Source organism: Ambystoma mexicanum, chromosome 8 (assembly GCF_040938575.1).
Source record: "Ambystoma mexicanum isolate Mex_15411 chromosome 8, UKY_AmexF1_1, whole genome shotgun sequence".
Classification (NCBI taxonomy): domain Eukaryota; kingdom Metazoa; phylum Chordata; class Amphibia; order Caudata; family Ambystomatidae; genus Ambystoma; species Ambystoma mexicanum.
The window spans coordinates 578,857,539-578,876,597 of record NC_090929.1 but is presented as its reverse complement, the minus strand read 5'-3'; the positions used below and the strand labels follow the sequence as shown (position 1 = coordinate 578,876,597).

General features: G+C 48.3%; 1 protein-coding gene across 1 annotated transcript in view; it reads left to right on the top strand.

The window, feature by feature from the left end:
* The window catches only part of NPHP4 (nephrocystin 4), a 1,060,260-nt gene that overhangs the window by 830,444 nt on the left and 210,757 nt on the right, over positions 1–19,059 (top strand). The window contains exon 22 of the mRNA XM_069610268.1: positions 14,509–14,592. Coding sequence (XP_069466369.1) covers positions 14,509–14,592 — 84 coding nt within the window. The remainder of the gene's footprint in view (positions 1–14,508; positions 14,593–19,059) is intronic.

Sequence of the window (19,059 nt, the reverse complement as noted above, 5' to 3'; positions counted from 1 at the left end):
TTGGTAGCACGTGAAGTGGCAGTATGACCAAGTGAAGAGCCGCAGAGGGGTAGGCGGGAGGGTTCGCATGTGAATCCATGCCAGACCCATGCTGGAGAACAACAGTTACAGGTAAGTAACTTGTTCCTTCTCCAGCATGGGGTCTGGCATGGATTCACATGCTCCTGAATAAAAGAATACATAGCAGTACACACATGCACAACCACGGGAGGTGGCAAAGGCTCAACATTAAGCATTACATCCAAAACTCAACATTAAGCAATTCTTACCTCCTCACCAGGCTCACCTTAGGCGAACAGGTTGCACAGCACTGCTTGGCCAACCCTGGACTCCTCCCTGGAATCCCGATCTACGCAGTAGAATTTCTTGAAGGTGTGTATGATACAGCCGGAGAGCCTTCTGGAAATGGAAGCCTTCGAGAGAGCCTTCCCCTGATTGACAGGTCCAAAGTTCACAAAAAGTTGTGACGACTTCCGAAAACTCTTCGTGCGGTCCACGTAGAACTTCAGCGCTCTAGCCACATCCAGCGAGTGCAAAGTCCTTTCAGCCGGCGACGAAGGCGACGGGAAGAAAACAGGCAACACCAAGGGTTCGTTGAGGTGGAAGTCCGACGGCACCTTGGGCATGAAGGAGGGGTGCGTCCTGAGCACTACCCTCGTGTCGTGAAAAGTCAAGTACGGGGCTTTGCAGGAAAGGGCCTGGATCTCTCCCACCCGTCGTGCGGAGGTGATGGCCACAAGAAACGCTGTTTTCCACGACAAGAACTTCAACGGAGCTGAGTGCAGAGGCTCGAACGGAGGTCCCATGAGCTTGGTCAGCACCACGTTGAGCTCCCACGCCGGGGCCTTCACCGGCGGGAACGATCTGAACAGTCCCTTCATGAATTCTTTCACCAGACAATGAGACCACAAAGACGTCCGTCCCGTGGTTCTGGTGTATCGGGAGATCGCAGCAAGATGAATCTTGATGGAAGCGTGCGCCAGTCCAGCCTTGGCCAGCGTCAGCAGGTACGGCAGTACTTGAGGAGCCGTAATCCGTAGAGGGTTAATCTTCTGTGCGTGGCACCAGACAGAGAACCTCTTCCATTTGTGTCCGTAGCATTTAAGAGTTGAGGACGCCCTGGCCTTTGCAAGAACCTCTCTGCAGTCGGCCGGTATGTCGTAACCTCCAAACTCTAACGCTGCAGGAGCCAGGCCTGCAAGTTCAGCGACTTCGGGTCGTGATGGAGGATGGCACCTCCTTCCCTGGAGAGAAGATCCGCGTCCACTGGCAGCTTGATTGACGGGGACGCTGACAAGTCCAGAAGGTCCGGGAACCATATCTGCCTCGGCCACGCAGGTGCGACGAGGATCATCCTGCACCGTGACCTCTTGAGCTGGTTGATGAGCCGGATCAGCAGCGGCAATGGAGGGATCGCATATAGGAACAGGACCTCCCAGGGGAACGAGAAAGCATCGCCCATGCTCCTTGGCTGGGGAAACCTGCTGGCGAACCTCCGGCACTTGGAGTTCGTCGCCGTCGCGAACAGATCGATCTGGGGTGTGCCCCACCGTCGGAGAGGCGGTCCTCTAGATCCTGTCGTAGTTCCCACTCGTGGCACGAGCGCAGCTCTCTGCTGAGCGAGTCGGCGATGGTGTTTTTTATTCCTGCCAGATGAAACGGCACCAGAAACATCCCTTGGGCGACGGCCCAATGCCACAGATCATGCGCCTCCTTGGACAGGGCTGGGGATCTGGTACCGCCCTGCTTCCTGATGTAGAACATGGTGGTGGTGTTGTCGGTGAAGATCCTCACCACCTTGCCCTTGAGGGACGGAAGAAATGACCTGAGGGCCCAAAACACTGCTCGGAGTTCCAGGACGTTGATATGGAGGGACTTCTCCATCGGCAGCCAAAGGCCCCTGGCGTGCAGATTTTCGGTGTGCGCTCCCCACCCTTCCAGGGAGGCATCCGTGGTCACTGTCTTCTGGTGGCCCGGGGTCTGGAAGTCTATGCCCGCCGTCAGAAGCGCACGGGTGCCCCACCACCGGATCGCTCGTCGGAAGCTCTCATCGAGTGTGATCCTGTCCTCGAAGCTGCCCGTCGTCTGGATCCAGCGAGCGTCCAGGAACTCCTGTAACGGGCGCATCCGAAGCCTGCACAGGCGGATGAGATAAATGCAAGAAGACATCATTCCGAGGAGGGACTTGATGGACCTCATCCTGGCCGCGTCCGCAACCAACATCCGCTGCACCTTGCCCAAGATGGCCCTCGTCCTTTCCTCCGACGGAGAGGCTAGAAGCACCACTGTGTCGAGCTTCGCTCCCAGAAACAGTGCGTCTTGCGTGGGCACCAGGTGGGACTTGGCGTAGTTTATGGAGAATCCCAGGTCCGTGAGTAGTTGGACGGTCCTCGCTGTGTGCTCCGCGGCGAGCTCTATTGTCTTTGCTCGGATGAGCCAGTCGTCCAGGTAGGGGTAGACGTGGATCCCCTCCAGGCGCAGCCGCGCCGCCACCGGTGCGAGGCACTTGGTGAACACCCTGGGTGCCGACCTCAATCCGAAGGGAAGGGCTCTGAACTGGTAGTGACGTCCTTGAACCACGAATCTGAGAAACTTTCGGTGTCCCTTTAGGATGGGGATATGGAAGTAGGCATCCTCCAAATCCAACGACGACAGGAAATCGCCCTCCTCCAGCTGACCCAGGACGTGCTGGAGGGTGACCATCCAGAACTTCTGTGCCTTGATGTCACGACTCGCTCCCTTCGCTCCCGTTCCCGCCACTTGGGGGCATGTTTTGGGGCTCATTCCTTGCTGGACATTTCCTCCGAACCTAATGCCACAGTGCTGTAATGAATTGGGAGCGCAAAATCCCTATTTTCCAAACTACTTCCCTTCCGGATCCGTTCCAGGTCTTTGGCAGCCAGCATGCTTCTTTAACCAAATGACTGTGTTTCCCAGAATGCCTGGCCCACTGCTCCACCTCCACCCTTGCAGGACTAGGTTGGGTGGAGGATAGGCAACACCTGTGGCTGCAGGTGCAGCAGTCAGCACACCTGAGGCGTGTGCTCGTTAAACAGCTTTAAAAGCCTCAGTCTCACTTCAGTCCAGCGCTGGTCATCGTTTGCAGTGTTCCTGTTTTTTGACTAGTCCCTGGTCCCTGGTTCCTTGCCTTTGCACCTACTTCCTTGTTCCTGTTTTCTTGTTTCCTCCGCCCTGAATCTCTGATTCATGCTCTAATTGATTTCTGCTCCCTTGTATCCCTTTTTTCCTTCCTCTGTTTACAGGCAGCATTTCTCAGTGCTTTCCCTATTCTTATGCAGCCCAGTTGGTATTTCTTTGACTCTGTCCTTTGCTGCTGTTAACCCGTATGCCTTAGCCTTCCTCTTGATTAGCTTCCTGTCTTTTCCTTGGAAGGATAGGGAGAAGTTTGCATTGGTTATTTAGCTTTTTCCCTGCTCCTGATCCTTACTTCTATTGGGATCCATTCCAGGTTTTCCTTAGCACTTCTGCATTTATTTTCCCATTTGATTTTAGGTGTGGTGTGCGGTTGTTAGCTAGCTCCTGTGTGAATGCTTATGTTTTCCTCACTATTTGTTATCACTATTTCAGCTTAGGTATTTAGTTTTCTGCAGCGGATCACGCTCTGCTGCATTCCAGCCTCCGCCCTTGTCCTCTGGGCTCCCTGCCCTGCAGCCTGCCTCGCTCCGGCTGCCTTCAGCCCTTGTCCTCTTGGGCCCCCCTGTTCTACAGTCTACCTCTCCCTGGCAACCTACAGCCCGTGCCCTCTGAACCTTCCTTGCCCTGTCGGGCTCCCCACCTAACAGCGGATCACGCTCTGCTGCATTCCAGCCTCCGCCCTTGTCCTCTGGGCTCCCTGCCCTGCAGCCTGCCTCGCTCCGGCTGCCTTCAGCCCTTGTCCTCTTGGGCCCCCCTGTTCTACAGTCTACCTCTCCCTGGCAACCTACAGCCCGTGCCCTCTGAACCTTCCTACTTCTCCCATTGCTGTTCTAGCCTCTCGGGGTCCCAGTTCATCAACAGGATTCATGGGCTAGCTGACATTCAAGAGGTTTATTCTCGTCCTTGTGAGTACAGTTCTTTAGTTCCCTTATTTTTTTGATACCATCAGAGTGTTAGTTCACAGATCCTGTCATTGCTTGCCCTCCACGTGGGTTTAGCGCTGTCAGTACCTGTAACAGCAATTGGGGGTAAGGCGCTTGCCGACTTTCCTCGCGGTCAGGTGCTTACCCCACATCCCTTTTCACATATTGGGTTTAATATCACACTCTGTTTGCACTCCTGGCTTCTAGCATATATGAGTCGTTGTTCCTATGTGCACATTTCCCTTGCCATATTCGCTGCCTTAGTATTCGCAGGACTAATCCTGACACTTGATGAATTTGTTCAGTCGTCGGAGGTCCAGGATGGGACGCCATCCTCCTGTCTTCTTCTTCACGAGGAAGTATCTTGAGTAAACTCCGGACCCCCAAAGCCTCTTTGGGACGAGCTCGATGGCGCCTTTCTTGAGCATCGCCTTTACCTCCAAGAGAAGTTGAGGGACGTGATGTTCCTTCCTGGCCACGGGGGGAACGCCCGGGCACTTCTCTAGAAACCCGAGCACGTGGCCCTGGCCCAGGGCGTCCAGCACCCAACGGTCGGTGGAGATGGACTCCCACACGCTGACGAAGTTCACCAGCCGGCCTCCCACCGGGATGCTTTGGTGGGGGCCCGACCCCACGGCCTGTTCAGTCCTGCTTTGACGAGGCTTTGACGCCTGGTCCTCCCTGGCGACGACGGCGGGGTCCGCCTGACTTGCCTCGTCCCCTGTAGGCTTCCTGTGACGACGAACGGGCTGCTTGACGGTAGGTGGAATATCCGCAGCCGGAACCTTTGGAGGCACCCTGCTTGCCTCCGGCGCTCCGAAAGAGCGGCCGTCGTTGCTGGAGAACACCAAGAGCCCGGGCCGTCTCCGTGTCCGTCTTGATGGCTTGTAGGGAATCATCGTCCACTGTTTTCTCAAACAGGTTGCTCCCGTCGAATGGCATGTCCAAAACTCTGGTCTGCACGTCCTGCCGGAAGTCCGTTGCCTTGAGCCATCCACGCTGTCTAAGGCACACGCCGTTGCCCAACTGGCGAAAACCAGTGTCAGCGATGTCCGTCGCTATCGTAATGGCATGGTCCGACGCCACTTCTCCTTCCTGCAAGATCTCTAGGGTCTCAGCCCTCTTGTCATCCGGTAGAAAGTCCAGCAGGGGGGCGATCTTGTACCACAACTCCCTGTCGTAGCGGGCTACGATGGCTAAGGCGTTTGCAGCTTTAATCGTCGTGGCTGCCGATGAGATGACTCTGCGTCCTATCGTGTCCAATTTCTTTCCCTCGCCGTCCGGTGGGGAGGTCGACGTAGAGGCCGAAGCCCCCCCCGCTTTCTTCCTGGCCGCCGCGGAGACGACCGAGTCCGGGGTCGGCTGTGCCCGAAGGCACAAGGGGGCCGCGTCCGGGACCCGGTACTTCTTCTCGTACCGATCCCTTCTCGCAGGCGTTGTGGATGGGTTCTTGAGGAGGGCGAGACCCTCATCCCAGATATCGTCCAGTAGAGGTACAGCGAGGACCGTCTTCCTCTTGGTCTCGCGCCGTTGATAAAGGAAACCTTCCTTCTTCGTCTCTTCTGGGCAGAGCTGGAAAAGCTCGGATGCCCTGGCGATCATGGCATGAAACGATCCAATCTCGTCGGGCGGGGAGGCCCGGGGAGGAGGTGACGACGGAAGATCCTCGTCGAAACCTTGTCGTCTGTACCCGTCGCGGCCGTGTCCGTCCCCGTATCATCCCCACGGGTCGTGAACGGGGAGGAGGGCTGAGCAGGGCGCTATGGTTGAAAAGGAGGTGGAGGATGAATCCTTCTTCTCTTAGGAGGAGGGCTCCCAGAAGGGCCTGGCTCCGGGTCCCCCCTCGGGAGCGGTTCCTCCGTTGGTGGTAACGGCAATCTCGTCCTTATCTCCGAGCATAAGGACTGTATAGCCAACAAAATGGCCGCCGAGTTGTCTTGCGGCACTGGTTGAGGGGATTCCGACGGGCGGTAAGGAGCCTCGTCGGCACCCTCGACGTTCTGGTCGTCTCCTACGTCGGGATCCCTCCCGACGGGCTGGTCTTCTTCCACGCCAATGCCGTGGCTTAAGACTTCGATCAGCTCCTCTTCAGAGGTTGAGGCCGAATCCAGACGACCTCCTGCCCCCCCCATTTTCTTCTCCGTCGGAGGTTTCACGGGGGTCCTGTCGATGGGCTTGAAAGAGGACTCCCTCCGTGGTGGCAGGGAGACTCTGAGCCCCAAAGTCGCCTCCACTGGTGTAGCCTCCACAGGCTGAGCCAGGGCCGCCGCGACTGTCTCGATCGAGGCCTTGGCATGGTGGATCAAGGCTTTCACCACCTTAGGTGCGCTCACCGCCTTCTCCTTGGGGGGAGGGTCACCGCCTCGCTCCCCCTCCGATGGGGCCTTCGAGCTCGACCGGGGTCTCTCCAGGAGCTTCGCCGGGTGCTCGGCCTTCCTCTTACCCGAGCCAGAGCGTTGGCTCATGGTTGATGGCACCGGGGAGGATGCGCCCTGCCTGGCAGCCGTAGAGCCCGACCGTTCGGCGCTCCCGGTGCCAGCGGACTCGCGTTGCTTGGGCTTCTGTTGGACCCCCGTCGCCGGGGCGCCCTCAAAGGTCTTAGAAGACCGCTCGGACTTCTTCTTCTTCTCGCCTGACGGGCTTTTACCTTCCAGCCAGTTGGCAAGACGCAGATGGCGGTCCTTCATGGTCCGCTCCGACATATTGCCGCAAAACGCACAGTCCTTCTCCACGTGCGTCTTGTCCTTATGCAGGCAGTAGAGGCAAAGGGAGCGTTCGTCCTCCTTAAAGACATTCTGAAGCTGGCATCCAGGGCAGACCCTGAACAGCTTTCCGGGCGTCGAGCTTCCCTTCTCCTGGGCCATGATCGAGATGGGCCTGAGAAACTTCTGGAGACTTCCAAAAGCGTGGCTCGACGAAATCTTCACCCTTGAGGGGCGTAGAGGAATCTGACACGGGTCCCCGTTGATCGGATAAAGAAACGGTGGAGCTTGAGGCTCTTTTGACCGAACAAAAGAGATAATTTTCCTATGAAAAAGCACGAAAACACACTAGAGCTCGAGAGCAATAGCACGAGGATCCCAACACAGGAACGTGCGGTAAAAATCTGAAGATGGCTGCCAGAGGCGGGGCTTAGGGAGATGGCAGTCATTGGCTGTGGTCAGTATGACGCAGAGATCAGTAATTGGTTACTACTACGAAAGACAGATCAGAAACGAAACAGATATTGATTTTTCTTTACCGAGGATTCCCAGCCTGACGACGGGGAATATTCATGAGCATGTGAATCCATGCCAGACCCATGCTGGAGAACAACAGTTATAGGTAAGTAACTTGTTCCTTACTGCTCTTTGTCTTCCATTTGCCAGAAAATAGTCTTTTATGGAGTTTTTGAGTGTCCCTCCCTCCCCTCCCCTCTCCTTGCCCGGTTTTCGTTGGTTATAACCTGCGTTGTTTGGGGTGGGTTTTCTGTTAATTTGGGCTTCTGCATCATTTTTTTTGCTCTGTAACCCTTCTTACTATTCAGGGTTTTGCGGTTCTTGTATTCCTTGATGGTCAAGGACCTAGTTCTCTGTCTTTTCTTAATGTTTACGGTGTTTCACGACTGTTCAATTGTTTCGTTTATGTCATTTTGTTCTCGAGCCGCTCTAACTTCTGCGTTGTTCTCCGCGTCTATGTGGACAAGCGCCACTACCTGTACCTGCGCTAGCAGGGCAGGCGGCGGAGGCTGAGGCGAGAGAGGGTCCTGTTGGCGCTCCCCACCCCCACTCTCACCAGGGGGGGCCCGCGGCCTCCTCCCTAGCCGCCTCTCCAACGCCCGTCCTCGCATTCTCCTCGCTCTCCTTGTTCCTCCTCCTCCCCTCGGCAACAACCACGAACGGAGGCCCTCCCCCGAGAGCCGCCGACGTGGGGCGGAGAGCGACTGCTGGCGCAGTCTGCTCCGTGGGTGGATGGGGATTATGTAGGGTCCTCCCCCAACTTAAAACACAGTGGAAATGAGCAACAGACTTGCATTGCTCTCCTGCAGGACTGCCACTCGTAGTCCACTCCGCCTTTTTTACTGGTTAATAAATAAAACACAATGAATGGTGGTGAAAACCACGCTGGTTTGCCCACATGCATCTTCTGACAAAAAATATTACTAAAGTTTGGATTGGGGAAGCAAAGAGTTATCGATATTCCCACATTAGGCATTGGATCACCCACCCCTAGACTAAAGAACAAGGAACAAAATAATTAAACGCTTTGGAGCTACCTTTCTGTGTGGGTTTACATAAAGCTAAAATCTCCACGTTATATAAGTTATTGGATCACTGGGACCCGCTAAAGAAACTACCATACATGATACAATGGGAAAGCACATTGGGGAGGACTCCTGGAGACAAATTTAGTTGCGAATATATAAGACTTCTACAAATACTACAAACAAAGAATTTGTTTACAAATTCTGTTATAGATGGTATATACGTTCCTCTAGATAACATAAGATGGTACCAGCATATCCTTCAGCCTGTTGGAGGGGTTGCGGGGAAACAGGCGACCTAATACATATGTGGTGGACCTGTCCAAAAACACACATTTTCTGGGGGGAAATACTCTCCCGGATTAAATCTATCAGCGGGATTGCGATTCCAATGCATCCTAGGATAGTGCTCCTTGGGGTCGTGGAAGAAAAGGGCATGCCCGTTACAAGGTTACTCGGCCATACTTCTCGCCCATCCTTTTTTGTCAGCAAAAATTAAAATTGCCGAAGCATGGAAGAACCCAAATACTGCAGATGTGGTAGGGGAAGAAATGGGACATCTAGCCTCAGTGGAAATTACGGCACTCACATTAGGGCAATACAGTGAATGTCAATACCTGGCTGACCTTTATAGAATATGCCTCCAATTTCCCATACAGATATAGAGGCCAAATATATAGACTCTATTTCCATTGACCTGATAAGCTGAACTCCTCAGAGGGGGGCTGAGATGAGCTGATAGAGGAGCATAACACGGATGGGAGGTTGTGGAGGAGATATTCTTTTATTGGTCTCTTGATCTGTCAATTGCGAATCAAGATATTAGTAATGTTCGTTAATTGTTTGTAACAATATGTTTCATGCTTTTGTGGTACTGCCATAGAGAGTGGACATGGTGATCTATTAAGCACATTGAGATGTTTTTGTTTCTTTATGATTGCAGCAACTAATAAATAAAAGCCTTAAAAAAGTATTTTGTCCTGGGAAGATCATCTTGACTTTTTCCACTGGGAGAAAGCTCTTGAAATTGAACATGCTTAGGGTCGTTGTCAAACCAGCCTTGTCTTTTTTTGGCAAGACAAAGAAACGTGAAAAATAGCCCACTGGTGGAGTTTCTAGATGTATCTCCTCTATACCATCCAACCGCAGAAGTTTCTGTAGGCCCTCAGGTTTGATGAAAATTGTTGTGGGGAGGGCTAAGAGGAGGAATTTGGGATTGGGAGTTTCAATCCTCTTCACATTGCTGCCAGAGTGCAGGGATCCGCTGTTATTTCCCTTCATGATGACAAGTGAAGGGATACCTGTCGGTCTACTGGCGTCAAGTGCTGCCGGTCCTGCGCAATGTCAACATTAGGCTCCTGAACCTGGCAACACGTAGTGCCTAAGAACGTCTTGCTTCTCTGTGGTCCTTTTTCTCACCTGCAGACCAGTGCTTTGGCTCCACCAATATGTGGTTTGAGTGCATGCGAGAAAACCTCTTAAAACTGCTGAAATCCATTGTGCTCTTTGTTTGTCCAGAGTCGGTGGTCTGCCGGATGGTGAGAGCCTTTTTTCTGTCAGCGTGTGTGACGTTTCTTTTGCCAGCTTCTGGATGTCCTTGCATGAAGTGACGTTAGGCCATCAAATGGCAAGATCTAACCTTTTCTTTCACGTCAGGCAACAGTTTGGTCCCTTTTTAGACAGGCCATCCTGCACAAATCCAACCCCAAGCACATACCCCCGCAGCAATGTCTACATTTTCTGTTGCAGATTCCAGTAGGATGTGAGCTACTTGGCTTGCCTCATGGAGTCCAGCTCGGAACTATTCCTCCCTGTCTTCTGAAAGATCACCAGCCAACTTCTCCATCACGTTCCATAGCTTCCTGTTGCAAACGACCAAGACAGCATTACAGTTTGCTTGTCATAAATACAATGCAGTGTTGTGGTACACCTTTTTTCCAGAGGTGTCTTGTGCCTTTTCCTCCTTTCCAGTTGGCGTCAGCGAGGAAGAGCCAGCGCCCGTGGAAGAAGATGAACCTTTCTCCTGAGTCATGGTCAAGTTATACAGCCGCCAAATCAGCTGCTAGCACAGTGCTCAAGAAAATCCTTTCGGAGGATTTCCTTCACATCCAAAGCTTTGCTGATCGTAGGGAGGTTATGCGGTTTCTCCCAGATCTTTTTAGCCTGTCCAATTAAATCCTGGTGTAGCGGTATCCCTGACCTTTGAAGCCTCTTCGAGAGGACCTCCACCAGCATCCCCATTTCCACTGAGGGTGTTTTTGGTAGGGGCAGTTTCAAGAAGTCCAGGATGTCCTCTATTCTATTATGAAAGGCTCTAATTGATTGTAGTGAATTGTCCATAATGTAGTCATCCGTGTCCAGTGTTTCTGCCTGTGCATGATTTTACTTCAAGCTTCCTGAATCGTTTCATGCAGGAGTTTCCGATGAAGGAGTTCCACCGCTGTAAACTGTGGGGCGCCCAGGTGGGAGCATTTTTCACAGAATATCTCGGAATCATCCCTCATGTCTGGACTGGTGATAAAAGACTTGAACCTCGCCATTAAAGGCTCATCTGGTCCTCCTGGCAGGTCCTTTGTCCAGTACCCTGGCACAAATAAGCTGCTGTGGTATGTGCTTAGGCCCAGTAAGTGGGGGGATGGAGGAGAACGGGGTACCATGTCAGTGCATGCTTTGTCGGAGGAGGTACAAACTGTACACAGAGCACGGCTTTCCACTGCCAAGATGAGCCTGTGCCATAAATCCACCATTTTGTGGAATGGACATGTAAAACTGTGCTTGTTGCTGACATTATTAATACAACAACCATAATCCTGTGGAGGTTAACTCACTTTGTATTGGACCAGAGTAAAGGTAGAGATGGTGTGCATATACATTAACTTTCATGCCCACCCCTTCAGATAGGCACATCTTTGTGCAACCTATTATGGTACTGTGGCAATGGTATGTGACCAATTCAAAATGCAGATACCAGCAGACTCTGACAATCGCTCTGAGAGGTTTTGGGCCTTATTGAGTAAGTTGCATAACTGTCCAGGTAGGACTATCCAGGTGGGGCTATTATCCATTGAGCTCTTTTGTTGCTTTCCCATAGTACCAGTATGCTCCCATTAGAACTCTAAAGAGCTTTGAAACAATACAGATTGAAACAAGTAGAGTTTGTGCAAGAAAACTGTTGATTTTGGTCTGCTAAAAGTATTACTCTAATATGCAGAGTCCTCCCTAACTCGCAATCCTCTAAGCCTAGTTGAAACTTCCTCGCAAGGAATACAGAATCCTCCTTTACCACCGAGAGAGCAAGAAAGAGGGCTCTGCCATCATAGCTTCACATTGCTCTGCCTACCTTTACTACAAATCCGATATGTTCTCAAGCTTTACACGTGTTTGTCAGAGCAATAGGAGTTCTGTGCCAGTATCCATTTTCATGTATGCCAGAAAATGGTATTAAGTAAGCTTTGGGACCAGTGTACCATGGCACAACATGCTTTTCCTTTTAAGGTAGGCCGTGTGTTAAGCGCCTCCACGTTAGAGGTTTGGATTGTGTTGGGGATACCTCAGCCCCCAATCCTTTCAAGGGACAATCATTAAGTGACATGTTTGGTAATAGTAACACCTCGTATTACAGCATGAGGGAAGAGTTCAGCACATGAGAATGTGAAAAATACAAGCTGTGAAAGTGTTTCTAAATGTTTAATTGTATTATAAAATAGCTTGAATATTTATTTTATATCATGTACACTGAAGAACTTTTGATACTAACACTGTGCAACTTCAATACATACAATAATACCTATATATATATATATATATATATATATATCCCAAAATATGTTTGTTATATTTAAACTGTTGTACACACATTTGTACTTGTGTATTGTGTACAAGAATACAACTTCATAACACTTTTACAATTCACAAACACCTGTTATTCACAAAAACACAGGTAGCAAATTGTAAATTCACATTTATACCGAAGTCAAAACGGCTGACTTTGTTTATCCATGGTTTTCATTCCCCCACACCAAGCAGTTTCCTCTGTATTGTTGTTTGAGATAGATTTATTACGTTTCTTGCACTTCTGGGAGTTAACTTCACACCAAAACCCTTACTTGATATGGAGTGGAGCCTTTATTGCTTTAAAAAATAAACAGTCTTTTAGAGCAGAGGTCAAGCCTTTGGTTCATAAGATTTAATTTATTTTATTTAATTTTTACATTTATAGCATCGCACAAAACCCTCAGACAGCTAGGTGCTAGTTACAGAAAGTGCAAAGTGACATTGTGCAAGGTGCGGGACCACACATACGGATTACAACATGCGGGTGGATCTTGGAGTCATAATCTTATATGCAAAAGACAAGATAGGGTAGATGCACAATTTGGCAAAGCTGCGCCTCATGTTACGAGGGCTACATCGGGTGCATAAATGCAAAAAACAAAATATGGTGGATGCACAATCTGACAAAGCCGCACGTCGTGTTACGCGGGGCTACATCAGATGTACATAAATGCAGTTATTTACTGGACATTTATAAAGTGCCACTTAGACACGCGTTTCAAAGGGCTCCAGGGCAGCAAAGGAACACAGAAACTACAATGGATCAAACTATTCTTACAGGCCCCTAGAACATTCAGAATGGGCAAGTGAAATGGGTTATCATCGTATAAACATGTGAACTGAGGAATAAAGGACTTTGACAACATAAAGAAACCATCCTAGTGGTCTGGCAGCATTTAGAATAGTGCAGGTGTAGTGACATGAGGTTCGGCAGATTGGGGCCAGGGGGAAGAGAGGGGTAGGGTACACACACAGACAAGAGATGAGAAAAACAGGGCTGGAACAGGCCAGTAGAAGGAGAAAAAGATCAGTGTCCATCACAAAAGGTACTCTAAAGTACACAAAATAAAAATGGTTGCACAGATGTAAGAGCACCTAGATTCGCGTTTTAAAAAAAAATCTGCATAAAGGCACTAAATGCATATATAACATGGTGGTGATGATGATAGTGCTGGACAGAGAGTTAGATAGGCAGTGGGGACAAGGAGCACGCATCAGTAAATAGCATGGATAGTGCCAAGGAAAGGAAGATGGAGCATTGAGGCTCATGCCTGCTTACCAGGGCGGGTGAGAATTCATGGGGATCCATTACTGCTGCGAGCCTGTAAAAGATTCTACAGCGAGAAGCTTTGTCATGCTTCGACAGGCTCAGGCAGGTCCTTACATGGGGGCTTTGGGTGGGAGCCGACGTTCACCTGCCAGCTTCAGGGATTGGCTAGTATATGACAAAATTTAGCCAATCACAGCTGTGGCAAAACCAAACCCAAAAGTTGCGGTTAGTCAACAAAAAGGCATCCTAGGAGTCCTAGTCCAAAAGATCTGGAGAGCTGCAATTTGCAGACCTGTGATCTAGAGTCTAAAGTAAGCACTTTCTAGTACAGTGACCATACAAGTAGCCCATAGAGCGAGCGAGCGAGCGAGCGTGCACACACACACAACACACACACACACACAAACACACACTCTCATACACACACACACTCTCACACACAGACACTCACTCTCACACACACACACTCTCACACACACTCTCGCACACACTCTCGCACACACTCACACACTCGCACAAACACACACTCACACTCAGCCCCCCCACCCCCAGCAGGGACCAGAGTGAATTCCATCTGGCTCTCGGCCACTCAATTTTGCACTCTTTTTGCTATCTAACTGCCTCTTGCTCTCTCCATCATTCTCTTTCTCTTTGACCCACGCCAACAGTTTTGACAAATAAGATTCAGAACTAATAAATATGACCTCCTCTGATGTTCACCTTGATGGGCGGTTTGTTTCCGCAAAGGAAAAGTCCCAGCAGTTCTCTTTATAAACTGCATAAGAAGCACTAAGTAACGGGAGGAAGCTTGAGAAACTTTCACAAATATATACAATGTCCTATTGTTTTCAGTTGTAAAGTAATAGGTTCTGTTTACAAATCATGGTTTAATAGCACTCTGTTTTGAATAGTATGTGCTCATTAAAAGTTGGTTTATGCTACCTTAAAAAAAAGTATTTTGGTGAGCAAAGCGTCTTTGCATAGCTGTCCTTGCATTTGTGAAATGCCATTTACAAACATAATGTTAACTTGAGTTGTCTTGCATAAATATGATGTACTGTACCTGTTGTGTTTTCTTCCAGTGTCCTTCGACGATGGGATTTGATAAGGCAAAGGACACTGGCTCACAATGGAAGTCGAGCGCAATGCTGTCAAAGTATATTAAGGTAAGAAGTTCCGTTTGAAAGGAGACAGTGCCTCCCAAGGATGCCAGAAAGCTGTACACTATGAATTCCGTTTGAAGCATTTTCGTTTTGTGCCTTAATGCATTCTGCACATTCTGCTTACTGCTTCACAAGAGTTAGTTGCAGAGGATGGAATCAGTGTTAATTTTCATGCACCTGATCCTTTTATGTAAGCAACATTCTTAGATACCTCCCATCCTCCCTACATGCAGAATTCCAACTGGATAGTGTGACTTCTTTGACATCCGGACTTAAGCTTTTTTCATGCTGATTCTCACACTGATTCGCAATTCACGGATACCGATCAGTGTCCGCAGGCTTGCCGAAACCTTTGCAAAGAGCCCTTCACTTGGCTCCTCAGGGTTTCTGCATGCCTATGAACAATCCATGGTTTAAGCTACGGGGTGTATGTTTCCCACACCACTATTCCCTGCGCAGCCATTTGTGAGACTATCCATGCCCTTACACATGGTTTTGCTGGGGGCTAAACCAGGTACAGGTGACACATGTGTTTCCCCTAAAGACAGCACAACCATGACAATTCCTCTGTCAGCAGAATCATCATGATGATTGCCTAGACTTGCAAGTCAGTCAGCGGTGTGTCCAATGCCCACAGGCATGTGCACCACTGGCAGAGCCACACACGTAGAAGAATTGTTGGTTGCGGGAAGAAAACATGAAATCTGTTCATTTCAGCATCCATCAATAGCAGAAGGAAGGCTGCTGGACAGGAGCTTTCCATGTTCTTCGCAGTAAAGAGCATTTGAACTGCTTCCTCCAGTCAGAAACAGACTTCCAAACAGGCACGCATTGAATTCACTAGCCTAGGTCCCCAGTCCCTCCAAACTGATCGACCTTAATGAGCATATATAGCCCATACGTAAGAGGGAACAAGAGACAGACTTAGGTTGCCAACAGTGGTGAGTGGGCCTACTTTGCCTAATCCTGGCCAAGCCTTTAAAGTACTCTGGACTTTGTGTTGTTCTCCAGAAGGAAGTTAGTTTGACTCCTTCTGTAACTGTGTTTTCTGAGTGGGGCATGAATGCACAAAGGTCTGAAGACTTGCAGGCTGTGTTCCACAGGTGTTTGGATGACAACTGGATGCAAGCATTGCCTGATGTATGAATGCCTGTATATAGATTTTGGTACACAGATCATTGGACTTAATAGACATTTCTAGTTTCTCATTTTTTATTTTTTATTTAATTAGTTGGCCCCGCAGGAGAATCACTGATAAAGCAATCACTTTTGATCTGGTTAAGGGCAACCCTATCGGGCATATGTTACAATACCAATGGTATAACCATTCTTACCACATCCTTGTCATGCGGTGCTTTCAGCTGACATATTAAATAGCTTGGAATTACAGAAAAGATAAGGGAGAACTTGACATGAAGATAAACTATATACCATATACTATCTCTACTGTACATAATACTGGTTAGGAAGGAACGTTCAAGCATCCAGACAGGCAATTGAGAACTGGACAATCTAATCTCATGAGCAAGATTTTATGACATATGTTATTCATATATGCCCAGCTAATCTATGTGAACCCACGACAGACATATTTGAGGTTCAAAAGGGAAGAGAAAGTACAGGAATGACTTTAGCAAACATATAGCATGCAAAAGCCTGACCTCTCCATTATCATTATGAGTGACTTCCATCCCAAATAGTGGATCCCAAAGTGGTCTACAGGTACTTGAGGAGGGACGACCAAATGAGAAGACTGAGTAGTTAAGGTTAAGTAAGCCTATTTGAGAGTGCAATAGGCCTTCGTGGACTGCATTACAGGGATGCATAGCATTAAATGATAAGAAACCAGAGATTTTCATGTATGTCACAAAAACTGAGGAGGAAAAAATGGCGCAGGGCAGATAGAACAAAGAAAGAATACTCCCCATCAAGATCTTTTCAAACAGCCCTGCAGGACACACCAGTCCCACTCTCAATGCATGAGAAGTCATTTGCAAAGAAAAATAGGAGCTATAAATATTGGCAAAGTCATACAAATTGAACTATTGATAAATTGCAAAATAAAGTCCAGGCATGGCTATAGGATAAGATCAGCCATAGGTGATATTAACCAAGGCACAGAGTTTGGTCACCAATACAAATAAAGTTGCTTTTGAAGATGCTAAATGGACGTTTCTACAGGTCACCTTGCATCATCACAATTTGAAACCTGGTGCAAATGAATAGCCATCACAGAGTGTAACATTAACAAGTGAATGTGATACTCTCACCTAACTCTTCACAATCTAGAGAATTTACAGTGTTATGACCCCAGCATGATTTACTGCAACGAAGATCCTCAATCTCTTATCCGTACTCTATTTCTTTACGTTGACTGAAGTTAAATAAGCTCTTTGTTCGCAGTCAGTAACGCCTTTCATGCTGATGGAATTTCTATACAGTTTTCACAGGAAGTTATAATGTGAGCGTCCCTCCATCCCCCTGTGCCCGCTTCCGTTCCTTCCAGCTCCTTGCCCCCCTGCACTGGAAATCCTTACCTCTCTTTATGCGCATTATTCCTTCCTTCTCCTCATTCCACACATCCCTTAAATCTCTCCTTCTCCATTTTCTGGCATGAAACCCCTTCCCCCTCCTTCCTTCCTCTCTCCCCTTGATCATCTCCTTCCTCTCTCCATCCTCCCCACTCTCATCCTTTTCCCCTTCCCTGCCCCTCCTCCTCCCCCCTCTCTCTCAGTTCTACTGCTAAGCTTCCCCTCTTCCCTCCAGTTTAATTGCTCTTCTCACTGTTTTGTTGGACTGATTCATTACTGTATGTTGCTTCCACTAATATTGTTTTATGTATCATGTTGTTTTGATGTACAGCGCTTTGGCGTAAGGCGCTTTATAAATAAAATAAAATACAAATACAAAATACAATAATTATGATATTAGTCAATGCTATTTTAGATATTGGTGCAGGAACGGGCAGAGATAGTCATGAGGCAGAAAATAGGTGCTACACCTCCAATGTAAGCCCGGATCTGGTACAACTCATAGGTGGCCAACTCATTGCAGCATTTTCCATGCATTTTCTGCAGCACTTTTGGGAGGGCAAGCCTCCGATATACACCACCCCTTCCCCAAATACCCTAAGACATTTTTAACAATCATATGCCCTAACTTCACTATCCCCTAATAATGCCGTGAAACAATGCGGCCAAACTGCTGCAGTGAATTGACCTCTGAGTTGTGCCGGTATGCTACACCCATCTCCTTCTTATTTCAAAAGCAAACATTTATTATTAGTGAATGCAGTTCATATTGGATCGAGGAAGCGAAGAACATACCAGTGACAAGCTGCATTTGCTGAGGGGGCCAAACTTACAATGCAATGTTGTAGCCTTAATCTAATTCCCCAGAAATATACTTCCTTTTTTAAATCAAGTCCCAATGTTTATTGCCATCTTAGATATTAAGATGGCATTTGGCAGATTTTATTTTTTAACTGTCTGCATTGAAGCTAATTCGATGAAACTCTAGTCTCTTAATACGCGTTAAGAGATCTCAAAAACGGCAGTTTTGAAATTTATCAGATTTTCACATTGAAGGCTCATCAGGATTGACTTTTCCCATCTTTTGACACCGACCCTAACTGTTTCAATTTCGGAAGATGGTATGTGTCCCCTTTTGTCCTCTGACTGTAAACTCAAAAATGTTAAAACTTGCTTGGCAGGACCAAACTTGGTAAATGTGTGGCATGATGTTGTACCTTGTATGGATTCTAATAATGTGCTCCATAGTGATGCATCCCTTTGGAAAAATCTTGCATTTCAGATCCGTAATAAACCTTCTAGATGGACAGTATGGGAGATAACTGAAACAATTGTACGCTCACATATTTTGAATTTTTCAAATTCAGATGTTATCTGGAGGGAAAGAAAATGTCTAAATATGCAATTCAACAAAACATATTTTATATTGGTGTCAATCAATGGATTCTATCTTCATGATCTCCTGCCCCTCTGGCTTTTTATTAATCCTATTGATCATGCTTGCACCCCTCCTTTTATAAGCCTTCCAACACATTTCTCCGACATGTCACAGTACCATCACAGTACGAGAAAATAGGAGAGAAAAAAACCTAATGTGCTGTTTCAAGATCCAACTCTGAAATAACTGACTTGAAAGCTAACCTCTCCTTAAGTGTCCCACAATAGTCTCTTATTTTCCGTCATTATTGTTCACCTTTCAGTTTCATAGAGAAAGACCCAATGAATATGGATATCTGCTGGGTGTGTCAGATGGAAGAAGGGTCAGTGTACCGTATATTATTGTTCTGTGAAAACACTCATCTATTCTGTTCACAAATAATAGTTTGGACTTGACAAAGCCTAAAAGAAACCCATAATGACGGCACATGGATATCCTACGCAAATGTCCTCAATATCAGTTGTGTCTAATAACTATGTCAAGCTGTTCTCACTGCAAAAA